General features: G+C 49.5%; 5 protein-coding genes and 1 non-coding gene across 14 annotated transcripts; 2 read left to right on the top strand and 4 right to left on the bottom strand.

Annotated features, from left to right (window-relative positions):
• The first annotated feature begins 421 nt into the window (after positions 1–421).
• Positions 422–3,365, top strand: timd4 (T cell immunoglobulin and mucin domain containing 4). The gene is made up of 8 exons (XM_085935662.1): positions 422–491; positions 784–959; positions 1,028–1,190; positions 1,310–1,411; positions 1,575–1,657; positions 1,999–2,110; positions 2,241–2,274; positions 2,533–3,365. The coding sequence occupies exons 1-8, from the start codon at positions 422–424 to the stop codon at positions 2,615–2,617; spliced, it is 825 nt and encodes a 274-aa protein (XP_085791788.1). The 3' UTR covers positions 2,618–3,365.
• Positions 3,366–3,948: 583 nt separating this feature from the next.
• LOC147043636 (early growth response protein 1-A-like) lies at positions 3,949–9,631 on the bottom strand. Of its 3 annotated transcripts, none has more exons than XR_015068804.1 (3): positions 8,385–9,631; positions 5,912–7,217; positions 3,949–5,551 (listed from the first exon to the last, which is right to left on the bottom strand). XR_015068804.1 is itself a non-coding variant. In XM_085936846.1 (2 exons), exons 1-2 carry the CDS (start codon positions 8,563–8,565, stop codon positions 6,139–6,141), a joined length of 1,260 nt encoding a protein of 419 aa, XP_085792972.1. In that variant the 5' UTR covers positions 8,566–9,631; the 3' UTR covers positions 5,560–6,138. The 3 variants fall into 3 exon arrangements, 1 of the variants encoding a protein (XP_085792972.1); XR_015068803.1 differs by having other exon boundaries at positions 3,949–5,531; XM_085936846.1 differs by lacking the exon at positions 3,949–5,551 and having other exon boundaries at positions 5,560–7,217.
• trnav-cac (transfer RNA valine (anticodon CAC)) lies at positions 4,480–4,552 on the bottom strand. Its single transcript has one exon. It is a non-coding gene; the product is annotated as a tRNA-Val (tRNA).
• On the top strand, positions 9,621–12,282 carry hspb9l (heat shock protein, alpha-crystallin-related, b9-like). Its single transcript, XM_085936850.1, has one exon. The coding sequence runs from the start codon at positions 10,012–10,014 to the stop codon at positions 10,870–10,872; it is 861 nt and encodes a 286-aa protein (XP_085792976.1). The 5' UTR covers positions 9,621–10,011; the 3' UTR covers positions 10,873–12,282.
• fam53c (family with sequence similarity 53 member C) lies at positions 11,766–18,586 on the bottom strand. Of its 5 annotated transcripts, none has more exons than XR_015068802.1 (6): positions 17,579–18,238; positions 15,687–15,953; positions 15,232–15,289; positions 13,783–14,759; positions 13,041–13,669; positions 11,766–12,396 (listed from the first exon to the last, which is right to left on the bottom strand). XR_015068802.1 is itself a non-coding variant. In XM_085936844.1 (6 exons), the coding sequence occupies exons 3-5, from the start codon at positions 15,236–15,238 to the stop codon at positions 13,361–13,363; spliced, it is 1,293 nt and encodes a 430-aa protein (XP_085792970.1). In that variant the 5' UTR covers positions 15,239–15,289; positions 15,687–15,953; positions 17,579–18,252; the 3' UTR covers positions 11,766–13,264; positions 13,354–13,360. The 5 variants fall into 5 exon arrangements, 4 of the variants coding, with proteins under 4 accessions (XP_085792970.1, XP_085792968.1, XP_085792969.1 ...); XM_085936844.1 differs by having other exon boundaries at positions 11,766–13,264; positions 13,354–13,669; positions 17,579–18,252; XM_085936842.1 differs by lacking the exon at positions 17,579–18,238 and adding an exon at positions 18,291–18,586 and having other exon boundaries at positions 11,766–13,669.
• A 230-nt stretch (positions 18,587–18,816) lies between these two features.
• Positions 18,817–21,829, bottom strand: slbp2 (stem-loop binding protein 2). 3 transcript variants are annotated; one of them, XM_085936847.1, is made up of 9 exons: positions 21,671–21,829; positions 20,828–20,980; positions 20,580–20,666; positions 20,428–20,505; positions 20,214–20,360; positions 19,969–20,130; positions 19,769–19,913; positions 19,572–19,698; positions 18,817–19,436 (listed from the first exon to the last, which is right to left on the bottom strand). In XM_085936847.1, exons 1-9 carry the CDS (start codon positions 21,781–21,783, stop codon positions 19,372–19,374), a joined length of 1,077 nt encoding a protein of 358 aa, XP_085792973.1. In that variant the 5' UTR covers positions 21,784–21,829; the 3' UTR covers positions 18,817–19,371. The 3 variants fall into 3 exon arrangements, with proteins under 3 accessions (XP_085792973.1, XP_085792974.1, XP_085792975.1); XM_085936848.1 differs by having other exon boundaries at positions 20,214–20,357; XM_085936849.1 differs by having other exon boundaries at positions 20,828–20,968; positions 21,671–21,817.
• Positions 21,830–21,836: the final 7 nt, after the last annotated feature.

Below are 21,836 nucleotides of genomic sequence, written 5' to 3'. Positions count from 1 at the left end.
GGGACTCCCAGACTTCCCTCTCGCCTTCCTTCCATCAATTAATTCCTTCACTTCTTGTTTTCCATCGACAGTACAGTACAACCCAAAAAATAGATTCTGGTTGGAGGGAAATAAGATTTATAACAATGAGGAAATAGACTTTTAACCTTCAATCACTTGTTGCCATCCCACTCTATTTTTTGTACAATAAGACAAACGTAATCACCCAAACAGAATCCGAAAATGCGCAAAATATACTTGCCATTTTCTAACCATAAAGCTCCGAGGGTGCAAAACACAGCTAACATTCAGCACGAATCAATGAAGTCTTTATGATTGTAACACCCAACCGCCCACACGCACGCACGCACGCACTCACAGGCTCAGAGCTCCGTCAGTCTAAGAGTGGTCTGACAATGAGCACACACAGTCAAACACCACGATGGCCTTCGCGTCGCCTTGCCATGGTCTCACTCCTCAGACCTTTGTCGCCGTGCTCCTCCTTCTCTCAGGTGAGATGCCGAAATCACAAGATTCATCACTGTCGAGATCAACAAAGGCATGAAATGATAAGATTTGAAGTAACTCTTTGTCTCCACGGCATCGGGATGTTGCCTTACTCGTTGGGGTAAGACCTTTTTTTTGCATGCATGCATGCATGCATCGCAGCAGAGCAGTGGCCAGTGCGCTTGGGACAAGAGCTTTAGAAAATGGACGGCTGGATGTTTTCATCCATCAGTCAATATCCGAAGAGTAATGCGGCAGCGCATTGTCTCCTAAGTCCAAGTTTGCATCTCACGGCAGGTGCCGTCGTTCCCATTTGCTGTTACAAAGTGAGCGAAGGCGGCGTGGCCTCGCTGTCCTGCCAGTACTCGGTGAAGCGATTCGGGCTGAGTCGGGTTTGCTGGGGCCGTGGCTGCGGAACCCTCTGGTGCAGCAACACCCTGATCCAGAGCGACGAGAACGGTGTCATCTCCGAGGTGAAGGCCGAGGCACTTTTACAACGGAGCCCGGTGGTATCGTCAAAGCGCCTGTGACCCCACCGCAGGCGGATGAGCGCTACCGGCTGACGGGAGACATCCTGGAAGGACAAATGGACTTGGACATCGCAGACGTGAGGCGGAGCGACAGCGGGCCATACTGCTGCAGGGTGGACATTGACGGGCTGTTCAATGACAGGAAGGTGATCATGAACCTGCGGGTGGTCAAAGGTGCGCATTAGTTCGCTCATTGATTTCGGCCAGCAGGCAGACACAGAAAACATGCAGGACCCTGGGACCGCTTTACCTGTAGCACTGCTTTTCTTGCTTTTTTTTTTTCCCCCTGTCAGCTTCAATCAACAGTCCTACAACAACAAGCACAACAACAACAACAACAACAACAACAACAAGCACAACAATACAAGTCACAGAGGCGTCGACGACTTCTGGAGGTCAGACAATCCACAATGGCACATCTTGCAAAATAATAATAGGGATAGTACAAAACCTTCCGGGACACCAAATTGGATTCTGATGGAATCAGTCCAATTGGCAGTTCATCATTGAAATAAGAGTTGATTGATTTGATAACTCTTAATCGCTTTGTTTTGGCAGTTAATGGGAACACACTGCCTCTGTCGCCTCAGCTGGACCTTGTCAAGGGGAACTCGACAAAGCTGCACTCCACCACGATTACTGTGAGTAACATGACATATTGCATTTTGAAACGAAGCATTCTTTCGAACAAAAACGGTTTACAAGTCAAACAGCTCGGCCGGCGAAGATTGTTAGAGCAAGGAATTTGTTTCAAACGCAAAACGAGCTTTCTAAAATTGATCAGTAGTTAGCGAAGGTACTTTGCAGACAGTTAACCCAAATAGATACGGAAAGTAGTAGACGAGCTAAGTCACTTGCTCCGGCAGATAAAGCACGCAGCCGGTATAGAAAAAGTGTTAGCTTAACTCGAGCGAAGTTAAGTGGCTAAGCTAAGGCTAAAATGGACTTAAGAAACGTGCAAGTCAAACTGGTTGTCTTTCAGGCGGTCAAGCCCGCTGCGTCACTCTCCCTTCACATCAACATTCCTGTCCTGTCGCTCTCCCTCAGCCTGCTGACAACGCTGGCGGCCATTTTTTTGTGCCTGGCCTTCAAGCGTACGTCTTTGTCCTCATTGCCGGCGTGAATATGAAGTCTGTCAACTGGAATGTTGTCGTTGTCTCTCACTCTCAAACTCTCGCTCTCTCTCTTTCTCACACACTCTCTCTTGCACTCTCTATCGTACAGGTGGCTCTTCCGGGGCGGCATTAAGGCGTGGCTGGTGAGCACGTCGTTCTTTTTTTAAACTCTCTCTATTCAACTGAGTCTTTTAAAGGCCAAATATCTTGACGAGAGCCTTTTCACCTATTGGGAATAGCAGATGAATACTTTTTGCTACGGGTATTCCCGCAAGCCATCATCTGCTCAAATGAGGCCGCCGTTTAAGGGTTTGGATTCATTTTGGTCCAAAATAAAAATTGGCCACAAATGGAAAGTAGTTTGAAGAGACCTGACATCATGGAATAATTCTCTCTTCCAGTTTTTCAAGTGAGGAACCACCTCACATCATCTACGAGATCAGGATGAGAAGACCAGTTCAGGAGAACATCTACACTCTTGACTAGATTCGACCACGTCAGGTCAACCGGACTGAAATTCAACAACTTTCTCCATCGTGCTTTGACGATCTGATTTATGATTTTTTTAATTGCGTTGACCAAATTGTTCTTAAACTGTGAATAAAGCTACTTTTCCTCAGATCCTGCTTCATGTTGTACTCAGAGCAGCCACCACCCCACACAGTGATACAACTGGAGAGGACGCTCTCAATGGTGCCACGGTACAATGTGGTCACGATGGCGGGAGGAGCACTTGTTCGCCTGAGTTTCCGCAGAAAGTACAGGCGGCGCTGAGCTTTCTTCGCCAGCGACGCGGCGTTGGTGGTCCAGGAGAGGTCCTCACTGATGTGCACCACCAGGAATCTGGTGCTGCTCACTCTCCATCACAGCACCGTCGACGGTCAGCGGCAGGTGGTGGGTGTGACCCTTCCGGAAGTCAACGATAATCTCCTTGGTCTTGCTGACGTTCAGCTGCAGGTTGTTGTCCCTGCACCACGTGGCTAGAAGGTCGATCTCCGACCTGTATTGAGTCTCGTCGCCCCCGGTGATGAGACCCACCCACCACAGTCGCGTCGTCGGCATATTTCACCACGCGGTTGCTGCTGTAGGTCGCAGTGCGGTCATGCTTCAGCAGGGTGAAGAGCAGCGGATTGAGCAGGCAGCCTTGAGGGGCCCCCGTGCTCAGCGTGATGCTGCCGGAGACATTGTCGCCCACACGGACTACTTGAGGCCTCTGACAGAGGAAGTCCAGTAGCCAGTTGCAAAGGGAGGTACTGAGGCCCAGCTTGCCGAGCTTGCAGATGAGACGTTGTGGAACAATGGTGTTGAATGCAGAACTGAAGTCCACAAACAGCAATCTCACATACGAGTCCCTGTTCTCCAGGTGGGTGAGGGCAGAGTGGAGGGCAGAGCAGATGGCATCCTCATAGGACCGATTGGGTCGGAAGGCAAATATCAATATAATATCTAGTATTGGAGTGCTCGTGTGGATTGGTGGGGGGTGAGGAATGTGCAGGCACACTGCATGAACTTGTTTTCTTCAAAGTGTTGCGGAACAGGCCCAGACAGGGAGTACCGGACGAAGGGAGTACCGGACGATAACACCTCAAGGTCGGTGAGGAACGAGAACAAAGAAGAACACCACGTCCAGGTGGTCGGGCTTCGAGAGGAAAAAACCCAACCGCCTGACCACAGCGATAACACCTCGACGGGGAGGAGATGGCCGTCGACCAATCGTCACACAATGTTTTGCATGTTTTAAGATTCATATTGTGTTTCTTTAAAACAGGGCAACCCGGAAGAAAGTGTGGTCTTTTGGTGGTCACAAAAAAGCACAAGTTTTAATGTGAGGGACCCGGGACCCGGGACCCAGGCCTGTATTAGTGCGCTTTGTCAGGAATAAACAATTGGTAAATTTGGTCGGATTGATCTACTGGTCTTCTCTTTGACAGAAGGAACTCGCGAAATTGTTTGGTGCGCCAGTGTGTGGATTGGGACATAGCAACTCGTGTTAAGTGTTGATCGCAATTTGGAGTCAGATCAATAGCTAAAATCCGTATCCTAACACGTCACAGATGCCAATATCGGTCGATAATTATCGGCCGGGGATATCGTGCATCCCTAGTCATTACAATTTTTAGTGATTTGCAGGAATCACACATTTAAAAACTGAAAAAATAAAGAATAAATTAAACTGTGTGTTCATTTGAACTGTAGTGCCTTTGGCAAGAGTACTGCACCTTATCTTTTCTTGTGGTTCCTGCAATTATCAAAATCCTCGGTTTAAATTTAGCAAATACGTTCGGTGAATAATAGCCATGGTGTTTTCAAGTTACCCAAGATAAAATTGCAGAAATAGAAACGAAAAGTGTTTCCGCCCGGTTTCGAACCGGGGACCTTTCGCGTGTGAGGCGAACGTGATAACCACTACACTACGGAAACCACTGGTGATGCGAGACCAACCCCAACTTTTATTCCCTAAGAAAAACAATCCGGAATGAAATTCCCGCCACACTTCAATAAAAAAAAGACGACAAAATGACTGCAGTCCAACTGAATACTACTGGGGACATGCTATCGCGCTAACAATTATTTACCGAGCAACATTATACATTATGAGTGTTACACTATAGTGTTAACACGAACTCGATTCTGCGAGGCGTTGGGCGTTTCAGTTTACCTCTAGCTTTGTAGTCATTTATTTTCTTTCCAGTATATATTTTGTATAACAGGATAGCTAAAGAACGTAGTCAAGTCCGACATTAAAGACCACTTGGTGACGTCACAACGCGCATGCGCACATACGGTCCTAGTTCAGGTCCTGAAAGACCATTTTCTCATCCGCTTAGCCTCGTGAGCTTTGCAGGGGAGTTGCTGATGGTGTAGGAGTGCACTTGCTTGTCTTGTGTGCCGAGACCATAAATTCGATTCCCACACATGACGATGTGAATGTGTGTGAGAGTGGCAAACAAAATAAAAATAAGCTTTGCAGGCGTTTTTAATTATTTTCCAGAAAATTCAAATAGTTTGTATTATTGGAACGCAATGGGGCTGCTGTAAACCGGGCGTGTTGCACGCATGCGGAATGGAACGGTCTAAAATTGCCAGTCCCGTAAGAACCTCCACATTTGGGCATGAGGATATCCGCCACAACAGGAAACTCTATATTTGGGTTCAAAATCTTGGTAGGGACAAAGTGCAGTCACTCAAACGCACACGCGCACACACGCACATGCGCGTACACGAGCACACGCGCGTACACGAGCACACGCGCGTACACATGGGCGCACATGCGCACGTACAAGGGGTGTCCAAACCTCAGTCCTCGGGGTCCGCATTCTTGCATGTTTTGGAAGTTTCCCTCGTAAAACACACTGGCGGTATATTTGCCAATCAGTTGATCAGGTTCGTTATCAAACTCCTGCAGAACATGACGGTAAACTGAAATAAAACACTCCATTAATATTTGTAATCTCATTGTGATGTAGAATGTCAGTTCATTTTTTTGCGCTCCATATTTTTATTCTTATGTTCACTGGACTATATATTTTGTATCAAATGCATGTGAACATGCAAACCTACACAGTAGGTAAACCAAATCATTTATACAAAATGTTCATATATATTTACTGTATATATTATACACATAGTTTATTTACTTTGATTTGACAAAGTGTGTTTGACCAGATCAATTTCTTTAATGTCACTGTTGGTGTGCATTTGTTGTACCTCTTGGAATCGTTGTGTTTCTATTTCAAAATATTATTCAACAAGGCAGAAAGCGCATTCTGATGAAAATACCTGCATTTTAGGGGTCCCAAGCGCAACTGTCCCAAACTTAGCAGCAGCCCTGAAAGACTTGCGGGGGGAAGAAATGCCCCGGATAGCAGTCCGACCAAGTCATGAAATTTGCAGGACTTTGATGGTCATTTGAAGTCTACAAATGAATGCGCGAGGGCCCATTGGCTGCTGCTTTCAGCTCTGAGGTTTTCCTCTCTGCGTTTGTGCTCAGTGAGGATATGGAACCATCAGAGGGAGGGCCGACGTCCCAACGAGCACATGTCGTGGAGCGAAGCTGTGCTGGGCGGACGCTCCAATTGGAGAGGCGAGGAACCGCTGGGCGAGGAGTAGTGCTTGGGGAAGGAGCTCGACTCAAAGATAGAAGGCACGGGTGAGGAGGAGCCGCGAGCTGGCGAGGAGTAGGAGGAGGAGCAAGCCGTGGAGGAGGAGGGAGGCGCGGCGATAGCGGGAGACCCAGCGACGACCGTCCGGTCCTGGTGCCTCTGGTGGATCTTGGTGTGGCGCTTGCGCTCATCGCTCCGGGCGAACTTGCGTCCGCACTCGCCACAGGCGAAGGGTTTCTCGCCTGTGTGGGTGCGAATGTGAGTGGTCAGGTGGTCGCTGCGGCTGAAGCTGCGCATGCAGATACGGCACTGGAAGGGTTTCTGGCCCGTGTGCACGCGCACGTGGCGGGTCAGCTCATCAGAGCGGGAGAAGCGGCGCTCGCAACCGTTCGCCGGGCACATATAGGGACGTTCCTGAGGGGACGCTATGCCCACCATCTTCCGCCTGCAGGTGGCGAGGGGCTGCTCAGGGAGTTGTGAAGAGGAGAAGGCCTTGATGGTGGAGAGTGGCGTGAGTGGCGGCTGTGGTGGATTGCCACCTCGCAACATGGCGGCCTTCCGCTCCCGCTTTAAGAGCTGGGTGTCCTGTGACTGCGGCAGGATGTAGTCCGGGAGCACGGGCAGTCTCTGGGCCGGGTAGGCTGGAGGTAGCCCCTGCGACAGGTAGTGGGCCGGCTGAGGGTCCATAGCGGCAGTGGTGACCGTTGGCGCCACTGAGAAGATGGAGCAGACGTCGGTGGAGATGCAGCTGAATCTCGGCTGGCCAGACGTCGACGTCACGGACGGAGCTGAGGAGGGAGCTGAAGGAGCCGCGACGCTGACCAAACTGCTAAAGATGCTGAAGAGAGGCTCCGGCCACATGTTGCTCCCGCCGCCGGTCGTGGATGACGGCTCGAAGGTGAAGCGGCCGCCGTATGCCAAAGAGGGGACGCGAGGGGTCAGTGGGGGGAGGTTCTGCAGATCGGCCAGTTCTGACAAAAGGTCTGAAACACAACATGAGCCAATATCACAACACTGGCGAGACAACGCCAGCAGCTCCAGCACGAGTGTGCTCCTTGTGTTTTTTTGCAGTGAACAGCTGAGGAAAAGACATCACAACCCTTTCTGCATGTGAGGCCATTACAATAAGGATCTATAAAAAAAAGTGAATTTTATTCAACCAGGTAGAAGTTTGCCGAAATATATAATCAACTGTCATTAACGATCTGGGCAAGCGGCAACAGAAATTACACAGTGCCCAAACATTTGTCCATCCATCCATCATCCATCCATCCATCTTCTGAACCGCTTTGTCCCCACTGGAGCCTATCCCAGCCGTCATCGGGTAGTAGGCGGGAGACACCCTGAACTGGTTGCCAGCCAATCGCAGGGCACGCAGAGACGAACAACCATTCGCACTCGCACTCACACCTAGGGACAATTTGGAGTGCTCAATAGGCCTACCAAGCATGTTTTTGGGATGTGGGAGGAAACCGGAGTGCCCGGAGAATACCCACGCGGGGTCGGGGAGAACATGCAAACTCCACACAGGGAGGGTCGGAGGTGGAATCGAACCCGCACCCTCCTAACTGTGAGGCGGACGTGCTACCCAGTGCACCACTGGTGCACATTTGTACAATAAACCATGATTAAAAAAAAAAAAAGTGTGCTATTTAACATAAGGTATGACTGTGAGTACAATATCTGTTGACTACCAATGCTAACTCTTAACATGTCAAAGGCACTTTGCATTAAGACAATTTGAAGACAATGTTGCTTGCTTTTACGTAATGGTGAAATTATTTGTCTTTTTTGTTGAATATAAACATATATTTGCCCCACTGAGTCATTGTTTAATAATCATAGGTTGCCCCTCCAAAATCTGTGAATGATTTTTTTATGCTTGTAACATTAGCATAGCAGTCTGAATCGAAAGACTATGATTTACAAAGTGTGGCATGCGCCAGGGCTTCCTCTAGCGGTCTACAAAACAATCGCAGCTCGGTTGCATGGTTACAACGTTTAACTTCACATAGTTAATAAAATTCAAATAGCATTTTAACTTGAACATTTGGACATTTCGTTTGGGGATTATTATTAATTATTATTCAATTTTTTATTGGGCAAATATGACATTGTGTCAGACAAATTGAACAAATGGAACCACCCACCTCCGTAGTCCCCTACTTCACCGCTCAGCAGACCTCCGCCCTCGGCGGTGTTCTGCAGAAGCAGTTGCAGATCCTCCAGCTTCGGGTAGCCTTCCAGGGGGGACAGGACGGTCGGGAAGACGGCCAGCGGCTCGGAGATCTGCACGGCCGAGAGGAGGAGCTCCGCTTTGGTCGCGGCCATCCCTCTGTGGTTTGACCGCTTCTGGTGGTCCGAGACAACACCACTCGACTGTTGCGGGGGCGGGGGGCGCGTGGGGGAATCGCTTTTGCTTCTTATCGGGGCTCGGACCCTCGGAAGAAGCCAACGCAAGTTTACGTCTTGTCTGGGATCCCAAGGAGTCCCGGCGACTATTTTGTGTAAATGAGGGGATGACTGCTTTTTCCGGTCGGTGTTTTCACTTGTTGCGCACGGTGAGTTTTAAACATGAGATCCGACAGAATTCCTTCTTGAGGTTGGACCTTTATAGACTCCTGTCGTGACGTAGTTTGACAAGTAAGGCGAGACGGAAGCCCATATATGGGCAAAGCCGGGACTTTCCTGTTACTCTGCCAGTAGCCTTCCGGGTATGATCTCTTTTTTTTTCTCATGCAAATGCCGAATAACATTAACTACCAGAATTTCACCCATTTTTGCGGGCTACTATAGATACACATTTATATAAACCAAAATGTAATCATATATATCTGACGGCAATGCTGTACCTCCTAAACTATTGCCAACCGCCATGACCGGAAGTGACGGGACAACGTCAACAACTCGAATTTGGCCTACATCTAGGAGAACGTCTCTCTTACGTCATCTCTTCCCCGGGCCATATATGGTTGTTTTCCGTCCAGAAGCCTGACCCGGGAGCGACTCCTCGTCAGCTCAAGAAAAAAAAGATTATGACTGCAGTTTAACCCCATGGAAAAATTAAAGTACTGGTCATGTAAAACACAATTTAACTAAAAGAAATCTAAACGAACAAGCAATTAAGTTCAAAAGAAATGCAGCTCTATTCCGTGGACAAATTGAGTGGTGCATAAAACATAACTTGGGCATTGTGATTAGAAAGTGTAAAAAAAAAATCCTAACTAAATATTAAGGCACGAAATAATTCATGATACTGACATCAAACCTGTAAACCAGGGGTAGGCAATTCCGGTCCTCGAGGGCCGATGTCCTGCATGTTTTATAGGTCTGTCTCTCTGCTGCAGCACACCTTATTCAAATGATCACGATTGTTATCCAGCTTCTGCAGACCTTGCTAATTATCTGACCATTTGAATCAGGTGTGAAAACATGCAGGACACCGGCCGGCCGGCCCCCAAGGACCGCAATTGCCTACCCCTGCAGTGTAAACTTTCTCATTCCAATGGATTTTCAATCCACCAACAGCAGACTAAATCAAACAAAATATCATCGATGTCGCAGTGTCCGTCTGATCATTTCAAAAGGAAAAGATGATTTGACCAACAACAGTTTTGAGTTATAAGCATGATAATATTGACACAGAACATATTGTGTCAACCTGAAAAAATCCTCAAGTACACTATTAAAATACTTCATTACTTTGCACCAACGTAACCGTATTAAGCCTATGACAGAGTCTGGCGTCGGAAATAGTTTGATGTGCGACATGTCGGCATGCGGCAGCCGCCGGGGCTGCATTTAGACTCTGACACGCATATGCGCGCACACGCACACACACGCACACACACGCACACACACACACACACACACACACACACACACACACACACACACACACACACACACACACGGGAATGCTGCTGGAACTTTCGGCCGGGTGTATATAAACACGCAGCAGGGACGTCCCAACATCAGATACTGCAAACCCCAAGTTGTGTAGATCAAGAAGCAAGAGGAAGCAGGATGTTGTGCCCCAGCGTCTTCCAGCTGTCCACTGCACCGAGGCCCTTCATGGATGCTCACTGGCCCATCCGCAGCCTGTGGCCTGAAACGAGGCCTCTCTTCTACCACATGGAGCAGGAGATGCTCCGCCACATGCAGGAAATGAGGCAGAACATGGAGTATATGGAGAGGCTGCACCAGAAGATCTTTGAGGAGATCGACCACACACCGGCGACAGCCACTTTCAGGCCCATCGCCTTCCACCAGTATAGCCCCGACGGAAGCGGCTTTGCGATCAGCCTCGACACCCAGGAGTTCTGCCCCGAGGAGCTGTCCGTGAAGCAGGTGGGCCGGAAGCTGAGGGTCAGTGGGAAGACGGAGAAGAAGCAGGAGGACGGCAAAGGATCCTACTCATACAGGTGTCAGGAGTTCAGGCAGGAGCTGGACCTGCCAGATGGCGTGGACCCAGAGACGGTCACCTGTTCACTGGTGGGAGGGCAGCTGCAGATCCAGGCGCCGCGAGAGAGAGCGGCCGGGGACGGGAAGGAGCGAGTTGTGCCCATCAGTGTTGCTCCGGCGCCGGCTGTCACAGCGGCCTCCGAAGTTGACGGCCCCTCGGCTCTACAGAACTGACGGAATGAGACTTGCATGGTGTAATCTGATGGACGGAACACGTTTTTTGGATGAGCTGTCTATTGCTGATGTTTTAGCTGGCAATTATGAATCACGTTGAGAAAACAACAACAACAACAACAACAACAAAGCACTGAGTCACAATCTATTTCCAACAATGACGGATTCTTTTCAGGCATGCCACAAGCCCTGTCAAGTTATTTTTAAATAAAGCCTCAGCACTACAAAAGTGTAACATGTCATTCTAGAATATGTTCTTGTGTTTTCTCATCGTAAAGAATTAGTTATGATTTAATGCTCCTGGTATGCCTGCCATGACCATTCGGTGGCAGTATAATACAGTCATGCAACCAAATAATGTTTCGTTGTTTTGTTTTACCAAATAAAGCATCCGCAAGAATTTGATTGACTAAAATAAATACAACTATTATAAGCGGTTCAGATGGATGGATTTTTTTTTAAAAAAAAGTTGATTTTATTCAACCAAGTACAAGTTTGCTGGTATATAAAATTGTCAAAATTGATCTGGCTAAGAGGCAACAGAAATGATGCCCTACTCAAACATTTGTATAATAAACAAAAATAAAAGCAATATTAAAAAAAAAGTGACTATGCTGTGAGCAAGATATCTGTCGACTATCAGATTGTCGGCATCCGTCGATCTCTGCGTATCTTGGCGTGTGAAGTGATTGACAATAAAGCTGACTTTGACTATCACTGCTAACCATAGACACTTGGCATTAAGCCAATTTGATGACAAGGTTCCTTGTTTTTAAGTAAAGGTGTCAATTTTGGGGTTTATGTAAACTACTGTATAGATAAACATCTGTTTTACCCCACTGAGTCCTTGTTCACTCAAGACAATAAACACGACACACATGTTCATTGTAAAATAATTCTCAATAATTTAATCACAAACTGCTTTTCAAATTGCCATGATGTCATTGTTTTGAGACACAATAATAATTATATTAAAAGGCGAGTCTTTTTTCTAACTTGTTCATAGTAGCTCATTGTCCATCGTGCTCAAGCTCATATGCCTGATCGGAAATATGGAAAAATAAAAAAAGAAACATCTGAAATGAACAGCTACAGAAAGACGTTTGTGTTTTATTCCTCCATTATCGCATTTTGATTTCCACAATGTTTTGTTAAGGCTCATTTTGGGCAATGTGGGATTGAATGAAAGTTAAATGAAAGTGGTGACGTTGGTCTGTGTGTGTGTGTGTGTGTGTGTGTATGCGCGCGTGTGTTCTACATTTTCCCAGATGTAAAAATCTTCACTCAAAAGGCACCCAATTGATAATCCCAACATGTAATCTTTAAGATTGTCTTTGAAGTTGTCTGTCATGGTTCACCAGATGAGCCTTTTCTTCGGGGCCATTGGTCATTCATAACACACACACACACACACACGCACACACGCACTGAAGGTGACAGCAAAGTATGAAGAGCCAGGTAGACGACAGCATCAGTAACTACTTGGGAGGAACAGGATGACGCAAACACAGCAACGGGGTGCACCTGAACACATCGCCGCACCAGAGTGGGTCAACATCTGAACAACCTTCAATCAATGAACTAATTCAAAAGTTGCAAAGTGCAGTAATAGCAGTTTTTCACGCAGGTTAAAGAATAGATGTATGCCTGCCATTGAATATTGTTGTCATCTAAGTGCTCTTGTTTTTTTCAATGTCCCTTACTTGTTTTTAAAATGGCTTTCCTAAATCACAGATTTTGGTCCAGAACAGAATGTGGTTCATGTAACAGAATATGTCATGGCTGCCAACGTTTTTGTTTTGAATTTCCTGACTAGCAATATATATATATATATATATATATATATATATATATATATATGTATATATCTGAGATGACGTCAAGTGCTTGCTTCTTTCTGGCTTTTTTGAATGCAGCCTTAAAGCAAGTTTGTTGTAATTTGTCTAACCCAGGGATCGGGAACCTTTTTGGCGAACAGAGCCATAAATGGCCATTTTTTTAAATATAATTTCCCGTGAGAGCCATACCATTTCAAAAAAACCTCGATACAATTAAATGCATGTATTTTGATTAAGACCAACGATGTATTCTTTTTAATAACGTTTTTAACGTCGCCAAAAGAGCCATATCTGGCTCGCGAGCCATAGCTTCCCGACCCCTGGTCTAACCTGAGCCTATGGGACGGCTTGCCTTCCCGCACGGTGATGTTTCAGATGGACGCCGCCGGCGCATCAAAATCTGGCCCCCTCTTTGTACGGTTCTCCCTTAGAAGGTTTTTCAACAGCCAGGGCAGAGCCTCTCCAGCAGTCACGTCATCACCATTGTCCTCAATCAGCTTCGATTGACTTCTGGCACGGTAGGGCGGGGACTGAGTGTCGGGACAGTTCTGATTCTATAATAAAAGCAATCCAATAAAAAAAAACATGAATTAAAAAACACCTCAAGGACCCCCAAAATAAACAAGGTCGGCCTTCCGTTTACAAAGGCATCAGTTTTCTTCGATTAAATTCAAGTCCAGTTCTGTACAATCTCTCTCGAAGACGGCCTGCTGCTGCTGCGGCGGCTGTGGCGCCGCATCGCGTTCATCTGCATCCTCGTCTTCCTCCCCGTCGTCGTCCTCGCGGCACTCCTCGTCGCTCTCGCTCAAAGGGCCGATGCTGGACCTGCCCAGACACTCGGCCGGTGAGCAGGAGCCCCGGAAATCGCCTACAAATGACTCCGCGCCGACAAAAAAGTCGCCGCCACCGCAGGCCGGCCTGCCGCCGCGCTCCAAGTACTGTGGGTCGATACTGCGGGTCTGCAGGATGAGACCGGAGCAAAGCACTCTTTCACACAGACATCTTGCTAAATAGCTTTGAGTTTGACAGTCGCTACTTACGACACGAAGAGAAAACTTGTTTAGACTCGTACCTGAGTCATCTTGGTGAAGTCGAGGACGGGGCGGGCGAAGGGTCGGTCAGGGTCGCGGCGTCTCTTCAGGCCGGGCTTGAGCAGCAGGAGGTCGCAAGGCTGCGAGTGGCACCGCGGCAGCTGCGGAGGCAAGCTGCGGCGCAGGGACGACGGCGTGCTGCACGCCGAGGAAGGCGAGGCGGGCACCGGGGCCGCCGCCGCTGCCCCGCCGGCCACACAGCAGACAAGCGGCGGGGCTGCTTGAACGGGAGCCGGAGGAAGGAAGGCTGCCGCTGCCGCCGCCGCCGAGTCCCGGATGAGGACCGGCGAGAGGGAGAAACGCCGCTGGGGAGGCGGCGGCGGCGGCGGGTGGAGCGGCGAGGGCGACGAGGAGCACGAGGACGGCGAGGGGAAGAAACAGCAACACGCACCACCCCCCGCTGCTGCTTCGCTGGGGTCCCAGGGGAAGTTCCAGGGCAACGGCGAGTCCGGCGAAAGCGCGAGGCTGAAGAAGGTGGGACTGGACGAGGAGTGCAGAGATGAGTTCAGAGAGGAGCTCGGGGGGCGCAGCGGACAGGCACCACCGCCGCCTCCCGCCACCACGGCCGTGGCCCCAGCACCGCCCACTCCTCCGTGGCACTGCTGGCGACTGACGGGAGTCCAGACCCGAGAGGCGCTGGGCCGCCACGTGTAGCGGCAGCGCGACAGGTCCTCCGGGACTGACAGGGAGCGGCAGTGGCGTTTGGGTGGCGGGGGAGGAGGGGGAGGCGGAGCCGGGCCGGGAGGGACCGCCGCCCCCGGAAGGGAAAGCTCCGATGCCGAGGCGCTGGGCGCCAGAGGTCGGTGCTGCTGGGGGGCGCTGACCGGGGGCTCGCCCCCCTCCCGAAGGTGGCCATCGGGCGGCGCCAGGGGGACTGGGCCAGGAGGGAAACTAGAGCTCAGCAACCCCCCCTGCAGACTGGACTTGGAGGGAGGGCAGAGCTGCCAGTAGCTGCTCTCTAAGGACACACATGCAGAGCAAATTAGAGCGGGAAAAGAAAATCAAAAAATACGTATGTGTAAGCGCTCTTCAGGTTAGGTTGGGTTGGGTTGGGTTTGTGCTCCCAAAAGAAAAAGACCGTGACGTTCAAACTAAAGTTTGTTTGTTTGTTGGCTCGGTGGTGCACTGGTTAGAACGTCCGCCTGCCTCACAGTTTGGAGGGTGCGGGTTGGATTCCACCTCCTGCCCTCCCTGTGTGGAGTTTGCATGTTCTCCCCGTGCCCACGTGGCTTTTCTCCGGGCACTCCGGTTTCCTCCTACATCTAAATTGTCCCTAGGTGTGAGTGCGAGTGCGAATGGTTGTTCATCTCTGGAATAGGCACCAGCACGCCTGCAACCCCCCCGTGGGGACAAGCAGTATAGAAAACCAAAACGTCACATTGTACCATTCACATGCTTATTTAAGGAATTGAAGCGATCGGCTCACTGACCAGGCATCAAGCCATCTGGGGGCCAGCACTCTGCGAGGCTTTTCGGGTCCAGCAGGGACTAAGGGAGAAAAAAGAACAAGTAAATGCTTTCTCATCCACATCAGCTTCCCTGAAGACAGTGTTCTCGCATTTGTGCACCATTTCAAGACAAAAGTCCAATGGTGCTATTTAAACATTCCTCTTGTTCAAATGTCACATCAAAGTTGACCACTTGGGGAGTTTCTTTCATGTTGGTGAAGAACAAAGTTCTGCGCCCAACAACAAAAACCTTTTCATCCTTTGAAAATGATGCGCCGATTAATCAGAATTGTTTTCCGCCAGAAATCGGATTTGCATCAGCCTACAAAAGTCCACACTGTAGAAAACGATGGGAGTTTCATGGAACACGTCATTATCGATCGGCGCCTCTGATACCGCTCGAGCCAGTAGAGAAGGCCGTTTCGCCCGCAACTCACCAAGTCCGAGTCCCCTGGCCGAGCAGGGTCGCCTTCCAGACTTCCTCACGCTCTCCACCAGCAAGGCGACCGCGTCATGGTAGCGGTGCTAGACAAGGACAAGCAAAGGAGGAAGCGGGGTGCGTGGCTCAGGCCCACCTTTGTGTCAAGAGACTTTAGGAGTGGCTAATAAAAGCAGACTCCTCCTTGCTCCTCCGGGCCAGGTAGCCCCGCCCCACCTCACAAGGATAGCATGACCGGGACTTGTCCGCCAGAGGCCTCACCAACCTGCCGGCAAGGGTGGAAGTGGTTTTAGTTCTTTCAAACATTCACACCACCCTAGTGTGGTAGAAGGACCGAGGCGCATCGGTAATGGCCGTCTTTCTTACTCAAGATTCACTACTACTGTCTTCCGTGAAAAACGAGTAAAACAATTAGGGGGTGTTTTTTTTTAACCCCACACCCCAAAAAATATTCTTCAGAAAACAGTGATAAAAAAAAACCAATGATATGTGTGGTAATGCTGAAAAAAACCAAAGTGAAATTGGAAAATACCCTAAAGTCAGCGAATGGCCCCCTTGCTCCGCCAGCGCAGGACTGTAACATCTGCACAGTAGAGATGTCAGTTCAGGTATACTATTGTTTGATATTTGTGTGCGCTAGTAGAATAGTTAGGGTTCCCAAGTCGAGTATTCTTAGTGAACTAGTTTGTTTTTGTCCCACTACTGCCTTTCACACATTTGCGATGTGCACCAGTAAAGCGATGGTGCATTAGTAGCACAACTTCACGTGACTCGTAAAGGCCAAACTTGAAATGAAAATGAAGTGAAATCCTAAGATTCTGAAAACATCTGAAGATTGCCGAGCAAGATGGTGGCGCGCACAGACGCGGCAGCCCAGCGCTCCTCAGCTGTTGGCAGTTTTGTAACTTTTCTTGTAACATTTTTAGTACTTATCCCATCCCTGCTTGTGACGTGTGCAATACAGCAGAGCGGAACTGTTGTCGGTCGCAGTAAACACCTTCTGCCCGCAAAAGAACTTGATTCTCTGGAACACGATTCCCCCGGGGATTTGGCGGCCGCGCTTGTAGTGGCGCGGACGGCGTGGACATGGAAGGCGGAGGCGGGTGGAGGACTAGTGGCCAAGCTAAAAGCTGGCCCGTGCAGGCCAGTCACCCCCAGCCTTTTTCTCGCTGACGCCTGGTTGTCACGAAGTCCTGGCTGGACCATTGCATTCCTGACGCGGCTATCGAGCCGTGCTGTTTTTTTGTTTTTTTTTTTAGACCGCTTTTTAAAATCGAGAACTTCAAGATTGAGCGGCATCTTTTTTCATCAGGCTGTTAAAACCCCCACCCCCCCCACCCCTGCTCATCCCTTGCAAAGACTGACCTAAGATTGCATTTTATATTGTTTGATATACATGTATGTGCATGACCTGCCACGAGGAGCTGCCAAACTGATTTTCACAGTCAACACTGTGTTAACAGTGACAATAAAGGAATTCAATTCAATTCAATTCAATTCAAGCTAGCGAAGGACCGATTCCAACCACAAGTTCTCAAAATAACAGGCGCGGTGGAATTTCACTGACGCGTTTGCCACGCAGTTCAGAGGTTCTGGGTTTGATTCTCAACATGTTCCCCCTTCCTCCTTGCATGAAACAGAAATGCCTTGCTAATGCGTCGGGGAGCCGGAAAAAACATCCACGCGAGATTCGAACCTTGTTGCAAATGTGCTGCTCGGTTTTGACAGACATGGGTTTCGGGACCCAGGTACTGTCAAACACTACAACTGCGTTTGTTTGCTGAGATTTAATTGTGAATGGCAAAAGAAAAGAGCGCCCCACCGAGGCCGCTGCACCTAGCTCAATGCTAACGCTTTCCATTGTTTTCAACGGAGGATGCTTCCGCTTACCGATTGTCGTTCGAGAGGAGCGTTTCTGTTGGAGCTTGTTCTTCGACGTTGCACGGGAGACGACAGCTCGTAATCGTGATCATTTCAGTACTTATTGAAAGGTGTTCTCCGACGTTGGTTGATGCTCACGTACACGCACCTGAGCTGTCCACTCGCTATAAATAACATGTCATCCTCCTTTTAAGTTTCAAGGTCGACGCTGGGTTACAGTCGTCCGCCAAACTGCGGCTGCGACGTACGGCCGGCCCAGCTGCGCGCCGCACACGCCCCGGCCGCCGGTCGGCCGTTGCAATGCGGCGGGGCTAGCAGCGAGGCAGCCGAACCGGCCGCTGAGCGAAGCGAGCCCAGCATCAAGCTAGCAGTTAGCCGCAACTATAAATATCCGACGGAGATTTTCCCATTCACGATCGGAGAGCTCGCCCTTTTGTGTGCGGGTGTGTGCGTGTCTGTAGAAATAATCCCCAATAGGAACAATCAACCCCCCCGTTGGTGTCACTTCACGTATATTCGGTCTGAAATGCTTTAGCCGGACTAGGACAACACGACGGGATGCTGCGGGATGGATATGTCCGGGCTTGTTCGCTCCCCCTCCCTTCCATCACCAGCAACCACCTCCACCCTCCTCTCACCCCAGACGGAGCCGCAAAACAAGCGGGCACGTTGCACACTCGCAGCCGCGTCGATGGACGCAGAGACGGGTTAGCAGGCTTACCTCGTCGGACAGCCCTCCTCTCCGGGTGCCTTGCTCAGCCCCCGGTTACTTGGCGTATTGACCCAGCGTGATGGAGCCCAACGCACCGCAACAGCCCGCCGCCGCCGCCGCCGCCGAGCTCAGCATCTAAAAAGCAGCTAGCGAAATGAATTATCGTCTGTGCACGCGTGAAGGTGTCCCCATCCAATACGATTGATTCCCGCGGTCTCCCGATTATTTAAAACGTGATCCAGATTTGTACGTGCACACGAGCGACTAGGCATTCATAAATAACATTAACGGTGGGGGTTGGGGGGTATTGGGTGGAGGCGGGCTTACATACACCCCCCCCCCCCCTTCTTATGAGCATCACCTGTCATTTACATTAAAACTTAAAAGCCAAGTGTACAAAAATAAGGATTTTTGGTTCTCGATCATTACAAATAAAGAAAAGCCACAATAAGCATTGAGAGTACAAAGATTTATCTAGAAAGGTGATCCGGACAACAAATACAATTCTAAATGTTCACATGAAAAAAACAAAATGCATTCAATTTGATACTTTGTTTACATCTTTATTAATTTCAGTTTCACTTTTAACATTTAAAGCAGTCTATGTCATATAACAAATAAAAAAAAAAAAAAAGGTGAAAGAACCTTTGCAGAACAGAGGTGACCGTGGACAAGACTGAATCAAACTAAGCGGCAGCCTCGACAGAGGCCAGAAAGTGACAGCAAAAAAGAAATGAGTGACTTTCAAGACAAACTTCAGCAGCTTTGTGTTTACACGGAGAACACGGGCCAGTGACAAAGTGCAATAAACACAAAAGAAAAGTGCTCAGGTCAAAGCGCCAAGTCGACCTCTGTCTGTTAAACACCAGGATTGATCGCCTGTTGCCTTCGACGCTGAAGGGAAAAAAGGCCCGAGGGCCAAAGAGCGCATGCCCCTCCCCCCTCAAAGTCATCGGTGCCCTTAAAAAGACAAATGCATCAGAGAAAAACACACACAGACTCATACACGTATTCAAGTCGATCATTGGGCCATCTGATGATGATCGCATCTCAGCGTCAAGCGAACCAGGCTTGTTGCAGCGAGGGACAATCAGTAGCGGTTCCATAGGAACTGGTCCAACACCACGGGGACCCGTTGATCATCGCCGCTGAAATCTACAAGGAAAAAAGAGAAACATTGAGCAAAGGTCTCGGAAAGTACAAGGGGACCTTTGGTTTAAGCACCAACGCGGAGGAGAGATAGTTGGATGGGGGGACATTTACTCAGCCGTGCATTTTTGGTGCACTCACCGCCTCCCGAACGGTCGTCCTCCAGCTGGAGTTGGAGCCAGTCGGCCACGTTGTTTTCGCTCAGCTGGATCCCAAAGCAGCAGCTGAGGCCAGGGGGAGAGCGAGGTGGACGGCTACGCTCGGGCTCCTGGAAATTGAGAGAAAAGGGTCGGGCCAATAGGAACAAAATGTCAAACACATGGCATTGGCGGCGGTACCGGCGAGAGCGGAACGTTGCGGGTGGTGGGAGGCGACATGTCGGCTGACAGAGGGGGCGCAGAGGAGGCTGCCAGGGTCTCCTCTCTCCGCTTATTTCCTCCATCGCCGCACGGGTCAGAGGTCAATTTTGCCAGTTGGTTCTGCCTGCCGGGACACCATTTAAAAAACCCACCGCCGGCCAATGTGGGGCTCTACCTACAGTTGCTCAACAGGGTCGCAGGCAAGCGCCGCGCCATCGCCGGGCGGGTCCCACTGGTGCAGCGCCCGGCGCCACAGACGGACTTGCGTGTCCCATGAGCGCCTGCTGTACTTCCTGTACTTGTTGGGGGTGGACGGGTGGAGCTTCGGGTCTCTCGAATGTCTGCGGAGCAGCAAGTGAGCTTCTCTGTGTTGATTTTTCAAACTCAACAACTCGGAAGCAGAGATCATACACTTGGGTCTCACTTGGGCACTTGCCGCAGGTAGTTCTGGTAGCCGCTTGTGTTCTTGCCGTACAGAATCTGCTTCTGTCTGCGCTTGAGAACAGCGGCATTGGTCTCCGCGTTGTTTGGCTCCGGCAGGCGAGGGTAGCAGCGGCTGAGCGGAGCCCTGCTGACATGGAGGTAAAAATCAACGCAAGTGCTTTGATCGGAGGAAGCCGTTATCGCCTTAAGCACACCTCTTGTCCAGATCTTCTGTCCCCACGGCGACGCTACTGGTGGACGCTTTAAGGATACAACGCTCCAAGATTGATGTCCTGGACCCAAAAAGTGTCAATATGCTTTGAAAAGTTATACGGCCGCAAGCGTGACCATTCAAATGAGATTAAACCTGCGTGGCTTGCCACCGGCATATCTCTCCCCTCCTCGCGAGCTGAGCGCCGCCGGAGACATCGAGATTGGAGAAACGTTACTGCAACTGGGATGGGGAGAGTCTAATTTCAAAACGGACCCGTGTATTGTTTTCCGATGACGAGTCACAGATAAACTACACGAATGGACCTTTGTTCAAAAAGGAGGCTAGTCAGACACCCCCGTCATGTCGTTCCAGGTGACACGGTATAAGTTTGCGCGACTGACCTGACGAGGCTGTCAAAGACAGAACTACACCCGGGGAGGAGCCAAGGCTCAGTTGCAGAGCGACCGGCGGCCGCAAGTGGTTCAGAGAGGCTGTTCCACATGGCTGTCGACCAGTCCTTGGCGCAAGCACATGACCGCGGGCTGAAACAGAAACTGAGAGTAGAAGTCAAATTACATCAACCGATCCAAAATTGAAACGTGAGGGGTAGTAACTACAAAGAAATAATAAAGGACTGGACAAGCAGACTGAGTGCATTGGGAATAAACTACAATTGGCCATTCCCCAAAAAAGGACAAATGTGCATAAATATCACTTTGAAAATCTTAGTCAATCCTGCATGCCATACTCCCGTTTGCAAAGACCAACTAGAGACACCGTTGTGTCATTCTGTCCTTCGAAGCAGTTCATTTGAAATGGCATTAAATATGCATAACAGATTTCGCCGTACACTGAGCGACAAACAAGGCCGCCCGCCCGCCATTCTGTCAGAATGTCATTAAATGCTTTGTCGCCAGTGGCGTCAGAGAACTTCTTAGAGCATTTCACATTAAAAGGAGAGCGCACTGGAACGGAAGTACAAGTTGTCATATTAGTCTTGCTCACAAATGTCTTTTGAGCTGGTGCGTCGTCACACCTAAGAAGGTACTTCAAATAAAATAATAATAAAGACACTCAAAGGAGAAGTTCGCGTCTCAGGGTGAGACAACTGCGGTGTGTGTGCGTCGCTAGGCGACCAAAGCGTTCACTTTGTGACCATTTTCAGACCCTCCTAAAACTATACAATAAAAAAAAAAAAAAGAGAGCGATAAATAATCGAGTGTATGTTGAGCTACGTTACCAACCGGGAGGAGAGCAGTGGGCTCTGTGCTGTGGTTTCCACGCCACTGCGTGACATATTGTGTTGGCAGTTTTGAACTTGGCGCCTCCGCTTGAGACGACAGACGCCGTTTTGCATTTTAGTGGCATCTTTGACGAGATACACCTGCAGAGGGCGTGGCCTACTACGTA

This window comes from Syngnathus leptorhynchus, chromosome 17 (assembly GCF_054491065.1).
Source record: "Syngnathus leptorhynchus isolate UIUO chromosome 17, UIUO_Slep, whole genome shotgun sequence".
NCBI lineage: Eukaryota > Metazoa > Chordata > Actinopteri > Syngnathiformes > Syngnathidae > Syngnathus > Syngnathus leptorhynchus.
The sequence above is the reverse complement of the archived record's forward strand: the minus strand, read 5'-3'. Positions and strand labels throughout refer to the sequence as shown.